A 14486-nucleotide genomic window follows, 5' to 3' on the forward strand; every position below is an offset into this window, starting at 1 on the left:
GGATTTTTGAAGGTTTTCTAAAAGATCCTGTGAGGTCGTAGTTCGCTTAACATTCTGTCAAAGAACCCTTCCAGGTACATTTATATAGTTGCGTGAAGTGTTGTAGGTAGATACGATAGCCAGTCCAGTGGCGCACAGGGCTGTTTTACAGTCATTGTATGAACCTCAATTCATTCCACTGCTATACAGATAGTAAATGTCATGCCCTTTCTCTCATTGTCTTCTTGTCATCTTAATGACAATCGAGTCATGTCTCATAGAGACATGTGTGCAAGATGGTCAATGATCAAAGGTCAAGTCTAGTTTATGGCAAATGCCAAAAGGCATAAATATTCTCACCATTTTTCACCTTACGCTGCTATTGGTGTTTTAATCTGTATCATAAAGATACAGGCTCATGCGCATAAAGATAAATATTATGAACTTCTTCTTTCTCTGAAGGCCAACAGGCTTCCAAAGTCTTTGCAGTGCTTAACCTGAATTTTTCACTACCACTTAGAAGCTTCTTGCTGTGATACTGCAGAGGGAGCTTATGTTGGCTTGTTTACTACATCATTAACAAAAAGTAGGCGACACTTCTTTTTTTCATGGTGGCGTGTGTGCGCCACTGGCACACCTGTGGCCACGTCCTCTGCTTATGGTGATACATACGGTGTATGATAGGTTGTGCCATGATGTGCTAAATTGTTTCATCTAAAACTTGCGATGACATATTTATAACGAAGGATCTTCCAGGTTCTAAGATCTTGTGATATTCTGTGGTTCTGGATCTTTGAAAAAACTGCCGAATCTTCCATCATTCAGGACCTTTTTTGAAACATGGTTGTTGTCGAAGAATCTTCTGGAATGTGGGATCATAAAAAAAACGTGGAAGAACCATGCAACACTTGTGATTAAAAAGAAAATTGTGGAAAGATCTACTGGATCTTGACTCTCTTCGGGGGCCCAGACACAGGTCTGGGAGTGACCATCATTATCCCGGCCGTTGTGAGCCCTGCCCGGGCCGTTACGGCCCTTGTCCCAGCCCTGGTGAGCCCTACTCCGGCCCTGGTGAAGACCGTCCCGGCCCTGGTGGTCGTTTGCCCCGGCCTGGCCGAGGTGCGCTGGTGCAGGTCCACGCGCTGCCGGCCCCCGGCTGTTGTGCCGGCGCGGCGTGGTAAGGTATGCGGCCGCACGAACCTCTCCGCTATTCCGAGCACGTCCTCGGAACGGAAGGCGGCCGGCTGCCGAATGTTTTTGCTATACTCGGACCCAGCCTACCCGGTACATAGCCTGGAGTCCTGGCTTTGACTACCAAGCAAACGATCTGAGGGTTCGGCAGTCGACCCCCCCCCCCCCCTTTCCCTTTCCCCGGGTTCGGTGACAGCGGCCGTGCCACATCTCACGCGTTGGCTCATATCTCATGGGTTTCGTGGGGTGCGCAAGAAATTAAAGGCTAGTTCTTGTTGGACACCGAAAAAACGTCGCGCTAGTGAATTCTGGGTGACTTTCTGTTTCTCCGTGAGTCATGTTTCATGACTTAGTTGGATATGGAGAAACGCATGCTCTTAACGTTGCGTGCTCCCTGCGCTGTATTTTTGACATCATCCACGAAGAGCTTTACATTACGTCGAATTTATTTGGCACAAAATCAAGTGACAAATCACTATATCAAGGATGCAGCTCTCCAAAAAACACGTGCTCTACTTTTCCAAGTATATTTTCAGCGAGTGACTCATTGCCCAGCTCTGTGTTATCACCATTACGCTGAGCAAAGCCAAACCAACCTTTCTTCGTCTATGTCCTTGGAATGTGAAAGAAACTCTCTTCCCAGCGCACATGTTGTATCCCACTGGCCGCCAAAATACGTTCAAAACAGGAACGGCACGATCCGACGGCGCTCGCGCGGATACTCAGCCCCGAAGCGAGCCTTGTTCTGCTCGTGCAGTTCTGCCGCGCAGCCGGTGAGGTACACGGTGGTGAACAGGGCGAAGAACAGTGCCGCCGGTGTCCAGGACACCAGCGCGTAGCCCCACCACTCGATCATCTCGCCCAGGTAGTTGGCGGCCGTGACGAACTCGAAGAATCCACCGTGGGGCACGCAGTAGCGCGGTCCACCAGGCTTCCTCAACGCCAGCAGTCGCTGGTCCGAGTCGATGTTGATCGCAGCGCCGAGCACAAAGATGACAGCACCAACGGCGTGCAAGGTGGTATAGGTGTCGCTACTATCGGCCGGACAGCGATGTGCCGCCAGGCTCTGCAGCTGGCCGTTCCAGGTGGTGAAGGCCGCTGCCATCAGTATGTAGGGCAGCGGCCGAGCCGAGTCGGCCGACATGCGCAGCGGGTAGATGAACGTGCGCTGGAAGTAGTGCGCGGCGAACAGCGAGAGCGGCAGCAACGGTGGCCGGAGCAGTGGGCCAGTCTGGCCCGACAGGTGCCAGATGGGAATCAGCAGCGACGGCAGCTCCTGCCAGCACGGGCATGATACGGGTCATGGAAACTTCTCGAATACTGTCTTCAGTCACTGCTGCATGATGATGATCAGTAGAACATGAATTAAGACCTAAAAAGGATGAAGCGATGTTAGGGGTCCATTGGGTAGGACACAAGGTGAGCTCTGAGATCACAGTGCATTCCAGGTAATTTGAAAAGGTTGTTTAAGTTACATATTCATTCGTCACCTAGTGACCCTTTTCATCTAAAATGATGTATTGCATACAGTTTGAAATGAACAGTCATATACACAACCCGCAACCATATTCTACGGCTTTTTACCATCTGAGTTGGAATGTGGGCGCAAGTGGAAGTTTGTACCTCTTCAACAAGACTTCAATTACCATAATAATTGTCTTGACCGTTGAATGTTGGCCCCAAACTTGCAAAGAGTTGCTAAAAGGCAATTAACGGTCTATACCGCCAGGTTCGGGGAGATGTCGTAACATGGTAGTCATCCCCCCAAATAATTTTGCGAAACTTTGTTCGCGGAGGCAGGAAATGGGTTCCAGCCCCCGGGGGTTGGGGGAAGGGGGAGGGCGGAAGGGTGGGTGGGTAGGCCAGGCAATCCATGCGAGAGATGAGCAAAGCGAGCTCGTTTTTTAAACCGTACGTGAGTTTTCTGTATATTGTTTTACTACGGTTTATCTCATACTAAGGCCAAATGGTAAGCAGCGGTTCTCCTCTTCCTCGTAGCGTCATCACACCCATGTACCCCTGACGGGGCGTCAGCTGACTTACCTTAAGACACCAGCCAATCCTGTTGTTGACGGGCCAGCGGAAGCGGTTACGGACGAACCAGCGTCCTGGCGGCGTACCGACCAGCACCACCGTCACCAGACACGGCACGCTGAAAAGGCGCAGCCAGAGCCACAGGCACGGCTCCTCGGCCTCCTCCACCGACGGCATGGTCCGTCCCCTGCAGACAGCATCGGGGATAACATGTGACACTCCTCCACCGGCGGCATGGCCCGTCCCCTGCAGACAGCATCGGGGATAAGAGACTGAGTACACAGATGGCCTATCGAGCCAGCATGACACGCGGCAAACAGAGCCCCGGGAGGGCCACCGCCCAACCGCATCACGATCATATCCGACATGACAGGGGCTTCCAGCTGTACCACGGACCTTCGCCATCTAAGACATCTGCAGCGCATAGTAAGGAGGCCTTCTCTCAGGCTCGGCGCCAATCGGCATGGGCTTCATACCACACCTGGCCCTTCATCACACAAGACCTTCACCTCAATGCGATATCCCCTTCGCTATGAAGTGGCCCCTTTGGGAAATCAATTGGCCTTCTCCTCAGTTGGAACAGTGAACCGCTCATCAGCAACTAGAAATCATTCAGCTCTTCTGGATGTTGTCAATGCAAGCCTAGTCACAGGAGTGGTGCCAGCGAGTTAGGAGCACGCACTTGTAACGCCAATACCGAAAGAAGAGAATCTAGCTGGTGCGTCGAACTGGCCACCCATTTTCATACTACCCGCTGTGGCTAAAATAGCTGACCGACTCGTGTACCGCTAGATAAGCGATTATTTCGAGTAAAATCATTTGTCTTCATGCTCACAGTACGGATACAGACGTCATCATTCAACTGAGACTGAATTACTATAGTGACTGACCGCGTGTATCGTGCGATAGACTCCGGTAAAATTGCTCTGTTAGTGCTCCTGGATTGTCCAAAATGTTTTGACCGGATCGATCACGGAAAATAACTCGGTAACCTGAATATGTACGGCATAAACAGCCACTGGCTAGATAAGTATTTTGAGGAACACACTCAACAAAACAGCTCGGAGGGACGGAAGTGAAATCCTCTCATAGTCACTGCCAAACACAACCGGAGTCCATCAGGGTCTAAGCTTGAATTGTTTAATGTTTTCCACATTTTCGAACGAAATGAACCTGCATACCGGCAGCTCCACAGTGGTCCCGTTTGCCGACGATACCCAGCTGCTCGCTAGTGGCCGTAAAGAGCAGCTTGCAGATATCATCATTCGTTTGGAAACCGCTCTCACAGAACTTACCACCTGGTTTCACCAGAATAAAATGAAAATGAATGCGGCAAATACTAAACTTCTAGTGCTTGGAACAAAATCTCTGCTCTGCGATGTTCCTAAAATTACGATCCAAAGTGGAACAACGACAGTGACTGAAACCAGAGCTGTCAAGAATCTGGGTCTCACGATTGACAGAAACCTCACCCTTCAACCACACAATGACCAACTGACAGCTAAGTGTACTGGTACACTCATTAGCCTCATCCACGCCAGCCACCTCGTTCCGCGCTGTGTTCTGCGGCAAGCAGTGGGATGGGGGGGGGGGGGGGGACTCGTGATGTCCGCAGTTCGTCACTGCATATCCATTTAAAGAACATGCGGTATCACGCAACTTCACCGAGTACAAAAACTGGCCAGTTTTTGCACCCGTGTCATTTCAGGCAAAAATAATTACGATAGAATTTCAGAGGAAAGCAACATGTTTAGGTTTTTGTCGGCTTAAAATCTACTAAAATATCACTAATTAATTCTCACCAAATCCATACTCCACACAGGACAACCGACAGACTTACGCGGATTATTCCAGGCCGTCCAGAACAACTACAACACTCGACAGATAGGACAACTTGAAGTGACGCGAGCCAGAGCGAACGCCAGGGAGCGAAGGCTTAGCCACGGGACCGCAAAATTGGTTCATCGTCTGCCAGCCGCTACGCAAAACAGCAGGCACGCGTCGCGCTGCGAGGCAGATGTGATGCACCATCTGCTCCGAGGTGACCAGCTGAGCTGAGTGTACGTTGCTGCGCTGGTCTGCGAATTGTTAGTTTTTGGTTTGAATTGTGGGACTGGTGAGTTTGATGTCCCTTGCAGGTCCGCTTTGAATTGCTAAACTTGTGAGTTTGTTTTCCCTTCCTATTTTTGTTGTTAATCTTGACTTGGTTCATGAAAAGCCTGGAAGTATTTCAGGAAGCATCCGCAACAAACTGAACTGAATGAACTGTTTGACAGTCTTAAGGCTTGCATAGCAACCGATAAGGGCAGCATAATTATTGTTGTAAGCGAATCACGCCTTGCTCTCTCCGTGTTGGCAGCACTCAACTCCTTTCGTCCTGCTTTTTGACGTAGCAAACCTTAATACTTGTTACTATGTGCCACGAAAGGGCTACATGGTACAACTGTACCATGAAATGGCTCTAAGATCCTACGCTAAGAGTCGTTGGCGTCCCCGCAGCCGCGCAGCCAGATCCTTGGCAAAGGGACGCGCACAACGCTGACATACGGCACCCTGGTAGTGAACCCCCCCCCCTCCCCGTAAAAGGAAATCGACAGATATGCTCAGTTGTTAGTGAGGGCATATTTTAGTTGGCATTTTTTAATTTGTACCTACTATAACTGGAAGACGAGCCAGAAGCTACCGCGAGATCAATTCTGCCTGAATTTTATGGTCAAGAACCTAAAGACATCTTGTGTTAAACTACTGTGTGAGATAAATCGCCGGCGCTCTTCTTTTTATAGTGGTCCAGTGGAATTTTTCTGAACTCAAAACAATCTGAGGCTTTGCCCGAATTTTTAACTGGGCTTCACACATATATTAAGGAACCCACGAATGTAGCCTGTCTATCGAAATGGGTCTGCAATCTATATTAACATGGACAAACCATGTATGTCTGGAAATGTTCAACACTCAGTCAGAATCATTAGTGATACAAATTATGTAACGTAGTTTTTAGCATGCGCGCCCGTAAAGCTTAGCAACAGGGGTCGAAAGTGTATTTTTGTCGCCGACCAAATTCTGCAGACAAAATTGTCACCAGAAGCGTGACACAACACCATATAACATAAAATGGCAATGACGTCCATGCCCAGAAACGTCACCAGGAGTTGGTGTATCACTGAATGCCTCTGTCATCACCAAAACCTTCAATATATGCACACAACCGAAACGTTCATTTATACAATGACATTCCACTTATGTCAGAATAACAGCTGCTGCGACGAATGCGGGCACGCCGGTCCTGGACAATGTAATAGTTCAATCCCAAAACAGCTTCGAAGCTTGTCGTGAGGCCATCGTCCTCCGCTTTCGGGACTTGGGGCCTCACGTTTTAGCTCGCTCTACGGCTACATTTGCTATCTTGGACTGCAAAAAACGTCGAACGGACTCGACAGCCAAAGCAACTGAGTATGTGGCAGAATTTCAACCCGTGGCAGGTAGCACTGGGCTTCGTCCAACATGCGGGCTTCCTCGTGGCTATGTCCCATTATGAAAACCACGTGTGCTCTTTGAGCCCCATCCCAACCATCATCATATTCTCCACCAAACCTTAGACATGCTCCAAGCCTGGCGCGACATGCGTTGCCTGATGGGCGCTTTTCGCTGGGACCCAGTGATTGGTACATACAAATTGAAACTGGGCGTCTAGGCTGCCTGAAAAGAAAGGAGCAATATGCTGTGTTCCGGGTTCGGCTCAAATTGCGGTGAAAGCGATGGTGCAAATGCTGGGCAAGGGCAGTGGCCGCGTGCTGGAAGAAGGCTGCATCTGGGTCTCAGAAGGGTGGGACCACACAACTGTCCAAAGAAAACAAATACCAGATGTTTCATATTTGTGTCACGATGAGCAAAAAACAACGAACAAAAAACACGCACACACACACAAACAACCATTTACGGCTGTAGCCCAACTCAAAGGGAGTGCCTCACCTATATATGGGGTTCTGAACTAAAATAGCCATCTTGGGGGCCTTTTTATGTTATTCACGGCCATGCCCTCTTTCAGACCCAACACCCTCTGGTTCCTGAGTAACACGCCCGCAAAAATGGGGAAAGGTTTGTTGGAAGATTACTTCAAAGTCACCTTGGCGTTGATGTCATAGAAACGTCATATGATCGCCGTTATATTATGGGCTGTTTTCTACTTATGGTTACAACAGCATGGTCACTGACACATTCGCAAAAGCGATGATGTGGCAGGTGTAATGCAATGCGCGGAGGGTGATTGGCTGTTAGTAAGATTTCGATGCTGAATGCGTGTCGCGAACGTAAGCGTGAGTACTTTCGGGTTGTGCGGCACTTGTCGTCAACGGGGACATTTTTCCTTACTTCTAGGCCGTACGTCTCTGTTATAAAAAGAACGTCATTGTCTGCAAAAATGTACGGCTACGAAAAAATGTCACTTTCCCGAATGTCGGAAAAAGAAGACGGGACGGCAAATCCGTCTTTTTCTCCTGCTGGCGTTTTTTTCCTTTTTCTACTGGCGCATTTCTTACAGACAGCTTGGTAGCCGCATTGTGCACCGGAGCAACGAACCTTGCACGGGTTTATGGGTTCACAAAGCATTATAAAATTGCGTAAACATTACAATGATTATATATATATATATATATATATATATATATATATGTTCGTGTATTTCTAAATATTTCAGTCACATTGTACAGCAAATTTAAATCTTGAACAAAACATTGTGGCCTAGAAGTACAATCTCTTGAGCAGCATTATCATGAACACGCGTCAGGACTTTGTTTTGAAGGGGCCCACGATGAAATGCGGTGTTATAACCAGAAATCTGTGCGTAAATTGTGAGAAAACCTGCAATTTGATAGTATCGCGAGCTGTGCAAGCGTGGGATCACACTTATATGACAAAAGAGTGTGAATCAGGGGTTAAAATGGGTGTGATCACTGGTGGTGCGTGTCAGTGACTTGTATTGATCTTGATGTGATGGGGAGTGTGCGTGCGAGATTTGTACTTCTGAGAGAAAGTGTTGTTTGGTATTCTTCAAGCTTCCTGACCGCCAGTGAAATGTGATATATCGATACCTGCCTATATCTTCATGTTCGTGTTAGAACCTGACAAGATAGTAATGCCAGCAAACTGAAAGAGACTCTAGCACCTATGTTGCAGGGGTGTACAAAAGGCAATTGCTACTTCATCATGACCTTGCCAACATTTTGAGTCTAATGAGCTATTGCAGCACGTAATTAATCCATTGCACGCCATTTTATTAGCAATTCATTTTGGCAGTAGGAGCTGGTCTGCGCAGCTTTTTATTGTACATGCTTGGTGTAAGCTCACATCATACGGCTTTGCAAAATGGTCTTTCCCTTACGAATTCTGAAAATTTAGCGCTGTATTATTATAGGTGCACATACTAATGTCTTAACAAATTTTGTATGCAGGCAAGCACTGCTTGTGAGCCATCAATGTAAAAGTCACTGCAACTTGTGTGAGGTGCTGGGTGCTGAGAAAGGTGGAAAAGCATTGCTATTGGCTTCTTGGACAGCCCTTAATAATATTTTATCACGAGCCTTATGTGCACTGGCAGCTTCATCACTTCCTTGCATTTTGCCCATCGAACCAAAACTACAAGCACTTGTCATGCTTCTAGTCTTGTTCAGGGGTAGCAGGTCTGCAGTGCCATTTCACTACATGCAATATTTTCTTGTTATTTTTTAGTGAAGCAGCCTGATGGTTGCGACATGTTGCACGGCTGTGGAAGCGAAAGACGTGTTTGCACCTTTGTCACCAATGGTTTATAGATTCCCAAAACAGGCTGAGCAAGGGATGTCACTTATTGGTTGTGTGCTTTGTTGAAAGTGATTTGTGTATTCTATGTGTGTTTTTCGTCACTCATATGTCAGATGCAGAGTTAATGCAAAAATGAATGCTTGACCCATCTTTTCATGATGAAACTTATCATGAAGCCAGCAGGGATTGCAGTGCCAAGACCATATTGTTGTTACTATGCCACGCCACAGTACAGCACTGCGGTAGTGCCACAATGACGCTGTTGACCCGTGCCATTACATGAGTACCACATCGGTTGACTACTCTATGTCACGCCTATGATATAACAGCTTATAATCCATGAATAACTGATAACAACTCTTTAACAACGCCAAAGGGCAAGAATGTCGGCAAGAATGTCGTTGCACCGCAATGGTTATATCAGGGTTAACTAGCAACTGCATACATAATCCAAAGCAAGAAAAATTATTGACAGCTTAACCTTACCACCTCTACCATAGCAATAACAATGATTTGGCAATCAATTCATAGCAATGCTACAGATTTATTCATTTTTGCACACAACGGAATTTGCAGTTACATATAATGAAGACATAGCTACTATGCACATCACATGACATCCATGTCAGGACTACAGCAATACAGTTTTGACATCCTCAACAGTCCTTGGCAGGTTTCGATAACATTCAGGACAATATATGGCAGTTTTCACAGCAAATCGTGCTTTGATATTCATAATCTGCAATAAACAACTGGCGAATGCTACGTTGCGTATGTCAGACAGTCCACCAAAGCTTTTCTTACGACCAGTGCCAGGACAAAAAATCCACCAACAAGCCGTCCACTAACCATCCACCCGACATAGCGCCCGCGACGAGAATGGCCAGCTGGCGTGAGCCTTCGTGCGTTTCGAGATATTCTTTAGGTCTGGCTGCCAGATACCGCCAGGTATTGCTGTCGTCACAAAACCATTCCATGACGCCATCAAACGATGGCGTAATGGGCCGCATTTTTAATTTTTTGAAATTTTTCCACTTAGGGTTGTTTTTGAACCCAATATCTTTAAAGGTGGAACATTCCCTTCAAGAAGACTGGTACATGCTTTAACGAAACGAAGGCATCAGAAATGCGTCTGTGTCTGTCCCAACTTGAGCCATATCCCAAAGATGGTTTTCAATTTCACGCAAATAGGGCCTCTCAGGAGCGCAGCCAGAGCCTTGGCAAGGGGGACGCAGGGTTAACAAAGGGCTCCTTGATGGAAAAAGGCCCCCCAAAAATCGCCAGGTATGACCCATTTGTTAGTGGAGGCATGCTGTTCTTAGACTATATATATATACATATATATATATATATATATATATATATATAACGCATTTTTGCCTGCTATAACTAAAACGGAGGCCGGGCGCTACCACGAGATCAATTCTACCTGGAGTTTCTATAGCCAGTGAGCTGAAAAAGTCATGCGCTGAGTGACTGCATGAAATAAATCGATGGCGCTTTTCATTTTACCATGGTCCAATGGAATCTTTTAACACCGATAGAACTAAGAAACTTCGTCAGGATTTCTATCTGGGCTGTGCAAGGATATCAATATCCCCGCAAATGTACCTTGAAGATCAAAAGGTTCAAGCAATTGTATTCACATGGCCAGGTCATGTTTGTCCGGATATGTTCTACATTCAGCCAGAATCGTGATTAGTAATGCAAACTATGTAACATAATTTTGGGCAAGCGCGAGCGCATATCTTAGCAGCAAAAACCTCGACGCCAGGCGCTGCATTCTCCGGAAGCCACGCAGCGTCCGCCCCGCGGCCAACACCAGGTCATGGCCAACAGGTGGACGAAAATGATGATGCTTTTGAAAAAGGCACCTTAGAACGCTTTAAGACACAAAAACTGGCCGATTGGAGGCCCCATGTTGACACAGGATACCCTGTTAGGCACTGTGGGCCCCTGAGAGATACAGGAGTCCCGATCCATGTAAAACGCGTGCCCCGCATTGTCCCTTCATGGGAAATAGCCCCCAGAGCTCACACCAACACGGAGCCTGTTGTTCGTTGTTCGTTGTTCGTTGTTCGTGATCTCTAGCCGAAAGAGAGGAACGATTTGTCTGAGCGGTCCCAAATTAGTGCAAGAGGCCCTTTAACTGCCATTTCAGATCACAGCCATATAGCTGAGAGGTGACCTGCAGCTAGCCCTTGAGACCTCTCGGCCATTCAAGTGGGCCCTTGGTCTTTGGTCTCGAGAGACCCTTCGTCCCCCTTCGGGCCCTCTCAAACACCGATCCGACTCGGGCCACTTGCCGCCACGGGGCCCTTGTTAGGTACTGTGGCCCCTAACCGATGCAGGAGCCCCTCATTGTGTCAGGTACCCGAACATCGAAAATCTTCGGTCCCGGCCTCGTTTCTGCCAGGCATTTCAAGGATTTGACGAACATGGGGCCGACTGTTCGGTGATCGCGGTCCCTGACCGAATTAGACACCCGCATTGTCTCAGGGGTTCCTCAAACGGTACAAGGCGAGCTGTGGTTGACATTTCATGTTACGACTCTGCGGACCGCGACTCTAAATGTGATCTACACCCAGTCCTTCGGACCCTGACGCCCTCAAACCGGGCCTCTGATAGTCGATTCGATTGGGCTGATTGGGCTGCTCTACGGACCTCATCGAACACTATCTTTGGTTGGCTCGGGGCCCCTTGCGAGCACAGGACCTTCCGTTAGGCGCTGTGGGGCTCGGACAGATACAGGGCGCCGACCGGAGCAGATCGCTGGCTCCGGCATTATACCTGATTGGGAGGTGGGTCCTCAGGTCCATATTGATATGGAGCCGACTGTGAGGTACTGGTGGTACCCGACCGACATATAGGTCCATATCGTCTCAAGGGTCCCCGATCGGCGCAGAGGGCCCTCCGTCCATTATTTGAGGGCCCGTCTTCGTAGGCTGGGGCCCCTGAATAAAACTCCGACCAGCCCTTCGTGCCCTTAGACCCTCCAATCGGGCGCTTGACTGCCGGATCCGATGGGCCCTCCAGACTCTTCGGGCCTCCTCGAACACTGCCTCAGGCCGACCCGGGGCTCCTTGCCAAGAAATTTTCCCGTTAGGCGTTGTGGGGCCCTAACAGACTCCGAGGGTCCAATGTAAATCGCTGGCCCCGGCTTTGTTCCTGCTTGGAAAATGGGTCCTCAGACCCATGCCACCACGGAGCCGACTGTGCGTTACTGGTGGTGTCTGGCCGACATATAAGCACTTATCGGCTCAGGGGCCCCCTGACCAGCGCGCACGGCCCTCTAGCTGGTATTGGAGTGCCCGGCCCTGCGAGCCAGAGCCCCTGGATACGACCTACGGCCGGCCCTTCAGGCGCTCCTAGCCCTCAAATCGGGCTCTTGGTCGCAGGTTCCGAGGAAGGCCCGTCAGAACCTAAGGGGGAGGGCACGTGCCCCCTGTGTCTCTCTGCATGTGCTACTGCCGGCAGCTCGCGAGAGAACGGCACCTTCCGCGGATGACCTTCCTCCCGCAATTCGATCAGGAGGGACTTGGGTCAGGGAGAGGCTTGGGTCAGAAAGGACGCGAGGTGGTGCTTGTGTAAATACCGGCTGCACCGTTCGAACAACGGTCCGACCTTGAACGGCCGGCGGGCGGCCGCCCCGTGCGCCGGGACGCTACGTGTGAGACATCAATGCTGATCAAATGACCAGCAGCAACAGCAGATGCGTCAGCACCACAGCGACACGGTACATCCGGTCGAATAGCTCACCACGGGCACCCGGCCGCACGACTGGCGAGGGGCCGCCAGCGACCTTGGTCGTGCCGGTACTCCGGTCCCCTGGTCCGGCGACCTCACGGTCGGAACAACTGGATATGAATGTGCCTGCAGCGCGAAGCACGAGGCCCGTCGGCTTGAGGGTGAGGGCGCCGGTCTTCACATCTCCCCGCCGAAATCGGCCAGGGACGACAACCACTGTTTGCTGGCTGGATGCCTCCCAAGGCTTTCACTATTAGTGCGCAGTAGCGGGCACGCCCTCCCCCACGCTCTCACTACAGGGCACACACGACACGGTACGCCCTCTGACAGCGGGCCTATCGTCGCGGCCGAGTACACTCTCTGGCGTCCTGCCTCGCTTGGTGCAAGCATCGGCGTGCTGTCAGGCGTTGAGGGTCAACACGCTCTACGTACTCGATCTAGGAGTTACAAATGGACGTTGAACCATATTCTCTGCGAGTACGCACTAACTGCGATTAGACGGCAGGACTGAATTATCCCAAAGTTCACTCAAAGCATTCCCTCCGAGCTCCAAAAGCGTCGAAACCGGTCCTAACTTTTCACGTTCTGGCAGAGATGCACCAAGCACTTCCGTGTTTACTGCCTGTTCTACCAACTTAGTGTGCGTTGCTACGATTTATTGCGCTTGTCCGAAGTATCACCATGCATAAGCTACACGTAGTGCGATGGGTAGATCTTCTTATTTACGGTATCATTATGCGTAATGATATGTTGCCAGACCCATCAGGCCTCTGGGTCCGACATGTTTGACAACTCCCGCGACGATCTGCTTACATCGGCGGCAGCCCTGCTGACGTTTCAGTTTGACTCCCTCCGCCGCCCTAGCATCAGACCAGCGTGTACACGCCCGTATCTTCTGGGGGACATGCTATTTGAAACGACGTTCAAATAAGGATTGGCTTTATCCAAAGAGACCCTTCCAAATTTAGATTCGGCCTGGGGGGGGGGGGGGGGGGAGCCATGGGCAGGCCAAGCAGACAATGGACCTGATTCCCCCGACGGCTGAAACTGAAAACCCCTTTGTCCTTTCAGAATGCCGATACACGAATGACCTGGATTTATTGGCTGTTAATCGCGGTGAGACCGGGCTCTTCTTAAACACTAGCTTGGCTCATGTAGAATTGTGTTCAGCTGACAATCACGCGTCGACGTTGCCGGTACTTACGGTGTACGTCAATGCAGTCATAGGTGCTCTGAAGAGCAAACAGTGCTGTTTGCTGCCCAAACAGTTTGTTACATGCTGAACACACGGCGGGATGCCTTGTAACTCACAGGTTCGCATACCTATGATGAAAGTAGTTGTCCAACCAAATTTGAAATTGTTTGTTCTAGTAACTTCGACATCTAACAAATCGGCATTGCTTTAAGACCGAGGGAACGGGGACAACGTGCCACTAGCTTTCGGAAATATAACACGTTTAAGGTGCTGTATGGAAAGAGCGGGTAAAAAGCTCTTTGCATTTTTTTTGAGGTTCTTTGCTTCTGTAAATAGGTAGTGCAAACCGTGGAAATACAATTGATATGATTGAAAAGAACTTCGGACATCGACCGGAATGCAGCACCCATCTTGACTTCCCCTTGGACATCGAACGGAATGCAGCACCCCTTTTCGCTTCCCTTTCGACATCGAGCGAAACGCAGTTCCCCTTTCAGTTTCCCTTCGGACATCGAGCGAAATGCAGTACCCCACTCGGCTTCTC

The 14486-nt window shown here is 49.4% G+C and overlaps 1 protein-coding gene across 1 annotated transcript; it reads right to left on the minus strand.

The window, feature by feature from the left end:
• Window positions 1-1681: 1681 nt before the first annotated feature.
• On the minus strand, window positions 1682-13061 carry LOC119103408 (3-oxo-5-alpha-steroid 4-dehydrogenase 1). The gene is made up of 3 exons (XM_037226933.1): window positions 12760-13061; window positions 3214-3391; window positions 1682-2446 (listed from the first exon to the last, which is right to left on the minus strand). The coding sequence occupies exons 2-3, from the start codon at window positions 3379-3381 to the stop codon at window positions 1850-1852; spliced, it is 765 nt and encodes a 254-aa protein (XP_037082828.1). The 5' UTR covers window positions 3382-3391; window positions 12760-13061; the 3' UTR covers window positions 1682-1849.
• Window positions 13062-14486: the final 1425 nt, after the last annotated feature.

This window comes from Pollicipes pollicipes, unplaced genomic scaffold, assembly GCF_011947565.3.
Source record: "Pollicipes pollicipes isolate AB1234 unplaced genomic scaffold, Ppol_2.1 Scaffold_5724;HRSCAF=6776_pilon_pilon_pilon, whole genome shotgun sequence".
Lineage (NCBI taxonomy): Eukaryota > Metazoa > Arthropoda > Thecostraca > Pollicipedomorpha > Pollicipedidae > Pollicipes > Pollicipes pollicipes.